Source organism: Dryas octopetala, chromosome 6, assembly GCF_963921425.1.
Source record: "Dryas octopetala chromosome 6, drDryOcto1.1, whole genome shotgun sequence".
NCBI classification, from domain to species: domain Eukaryota; kingdom Viridiplantae; phylum Streptophyta; class Magnoliopsida; order Rosales; family Rosaceae; genus Dryas; species Dryas octopetala.
In genome coordinates, this window is record NC_141371.1 from 11,116,485 (window position 1) to 11,119,492 (window position 3,008).

The 3,008-nt window shown below is 32.9% G+C and overlaps 1 protein-coding gene across 1 annotated transcript; it reads right to left on the reverse strand.

Moving 5' to 3' along the window:
• Window positions 1-404: 404 nt before the first annotated feature.
• On the reverse strand, window positions 405-1,106 carry LOC147282347 (agamous-like MADS-box protein AGL80). Its single transcript, XM_086248199.1, has one exon. The coding sequence runs from the start codon at window positions 1,104-1,106 to the stop codon at window positions 405-407; it is 702 nt and encodes a 233-aa protein (XP_086104325.1).
• Between the last annotated feature and the right edge of the window lie 1,902 nt (window positions 1,107-3,008).

A 3,008-nucleotide genomic window follows, 5' to 3' on the forward strand; every position in this document is an offset into this window, starting at 1 on the left:
AATACAAATCTTTGCGTACGTAAATCATAATTTATATATATATATATATATATGCTAGGTACTTACACAACCAAAAGAAACAAGAGAATTGAATAAAATTATAAGAAAATATAACAATAATTCATTATAAAAATAAGAAATTGAAACATGAATCAATTAACACGATGAGGCAAAATGATTGAAAGAAAAATAACCAATCAAACAACAACTTAAAGGAGCAAATTAAAGGGTGTTTGTCAAGTTTTGCTAACATCATAGGGAAGCCCAACATCTCACTTCCACCACTTGTACCTTCAAATAGCCCACTCATCACTTTCACCGTTGTTTCCTCCAAAAAAATTTAGGAGGCAGCCTTATATCACTTCCTCGATCCCCTATGATGTCATGTTTATGTGGAAGATTCTCTAGTCCATCTTCATAACAGGACCAGCACTCTTGCCTCCAACTGCCCCTCCAGTATTTCCATTGTAAGGCATCATATTACGCTCCAAGTCATTTCCCATATGAAAGATGTTGTCTTCCATATTCCCATACCGAGCCAGCCCCATATCATTGTAAGCATTAAAAGAACTGCCAAAATGTGAACATGGAGGCTGCAACTCCATATCAGTCCTAATACTGCTGCTAGGACCAACATTGTTGTTTAGATCAATTTGCTTCAGCTGCCCCAAATGATCACTTCCAGCATAGTTGTGAAGGAAGCCCTCATGAGGATTAGGCAAAGAACCTTGCTCCAAAAAGTCCACCCTTTTCTTCATCTCTTTCATCCTTTCAGCCAAAAACAAAACCAAAGTAGTAAGTTCATTAACTTCAAATGAATCAAATGGCTTACCTTTTTCTATTTGGTGCATCCTTTCACTCAATTCCATTTCATAGTTCTTTTTCTGATGCTTCATGATTTTCCCTTCCATTTTAGCTACCATCTCCTTCAAGTAGGTCTCTGTGTTCATCATTTTCTTGCACCGTTGAGTTTCTGGTATGTTCTGGAACCTCGAGATAATTTCTTCCACCATCGGTCTGTCTGGCCACACAGCCGGCTCGTTGCTATCAGGAGCATACATAATAATAAAGCCATTCACATTGCACAAGATGGTAAACTCTTCCATTTTCTCCAACAAGCTTCCCCTCCTTTTTTTCAAGGTATTCTTCCTCGCACTATTATTTTCTATCCATGCCAGTTTGATCTTCCCCCTAGCCATATATGGTTGATGCTATTTTCTGGATGCTAGCGCTATTGCTCTCGATCTCTATTAATCACTACCTCTCTAGAGTTGTTGCTCTACACTCCACCAACCCAAGGATATATATATATATATATATATATATATATTTATAGTTTTATAGGACAACAGCTATATATACAACCATATATACATAGACTCTAATGTTGCTCTAAACTCCACCAACTATACATATATAGACTCTATCTGTAGAAATTAAAGATTAGCCACATAAAGAAAAATATACAACAATACATAGAAACTGATTAAAACACTTTAATTTTTTAAATCCTTTTAGGTGGAAAATAGATATAGCTTTTAAGTTATTACTATTTTAGTTATTGGGCCCACATTCCCTGAGGTCATACTCATATTCATGTCATGTATAGCCTGGTAATAAACCATATATGTAATTTTTTTGTAACATAGAACATGTGTTTGGCCCAACATTGGACCTAACATATAAATTGTACGCTCTAGCACCACGTAAAAGAGGTGAATGACCTTATATATATTGTTGGCTTTTTTACTTAAATAACATCTGAATTATAGAGGGTGTGCTCAAATATCACCCAAACTTTTTTTTTTTGTTAATTTACCACCTGAACTTTCACATATTGGCCAATCTACCACCTACTGTCATTTTAGTTAAATTTTCTGTTTATTTCAAGGGTATTTTCGTCAATTTATATGATAAAAGCATTTTAAATATTATTAAAAAAAATCTAAGTAAACCCCCTAAAAAAAAGGTATTTCCATTTTCTATTTTTTACTTTTTAAGTTTTTTTATAATTATATTTTTTAAAAAGTTTTTAAAATATTATTATTTTTTTATTGTATTCAAGGACAAAATGGGAAGTTTAAGAAATTTTTTGATGATTTAACAAAAAAATGGATGTTAGGTGGTAAATTAGCACATATTGATAATTTCAAGTGGTAAATTGACAAGAAAAAAAGTTTGGGTGGTATGAAAGCATACCCCCTATAGTTCAGGTGGTATTTGAGTAAAAAAGCCAATATTGTTACGCAAAGGTTAGAATTTTTGAAGTACATGGGATTCTATACTCTCAACGGCTTTTTCTCGAAAAGAATTGGCCGGGATAATATTAACACAGACCTTAAGAAAGTTTACCATACTTCCACTTCCACCAGGCCGCAGTTTGGAATACTTACTACCCAGATGTTAATTAGTGATATAGACTATATAGTGATCATTAGCACATTGAACTATTCTTAATTCATAGAACCCTCAACTAAAACTTCTAAGTGCATACTTTTAGCCTTGAAGAGAAGTGGTACGTGCCTATTAGACCAGATGTACGTTAATTATGGCTATTAATTAAAGGGAAAATCTTCCACATAATATAAAACCTCTTTTTCACTTTACATCACGTGATGAGTGTGTGAGCGCCGCCGACTGCCCAAGTTAGTTATGAGAAAGAGATTATACACAATTGTTGCAACATATATTTTTGGAGGGAGATATGCGTGTTATTAAATTGTAATCATTTTCAAATTAAATGTTATATAAATAATAAACATTAATTGTGATCATAATCAAAGATCGATAGGGGGCTTTTTCACTTCTTAACCATTATGAAGTACTTTTAAGATTTTTCACTTTTTATTTTTTCCGTGCAAGTTGATGGATAAATTTGGCGCGAATATTAAATCTAAATATATACGTGAGTCTTATTTTCTATAAATATATATATATGCTACGTACGAATCAAAAGGAGCTCAACTCAATAAAAGATTTTGTTAAATTTAGAGAGTATCCAATTCAAA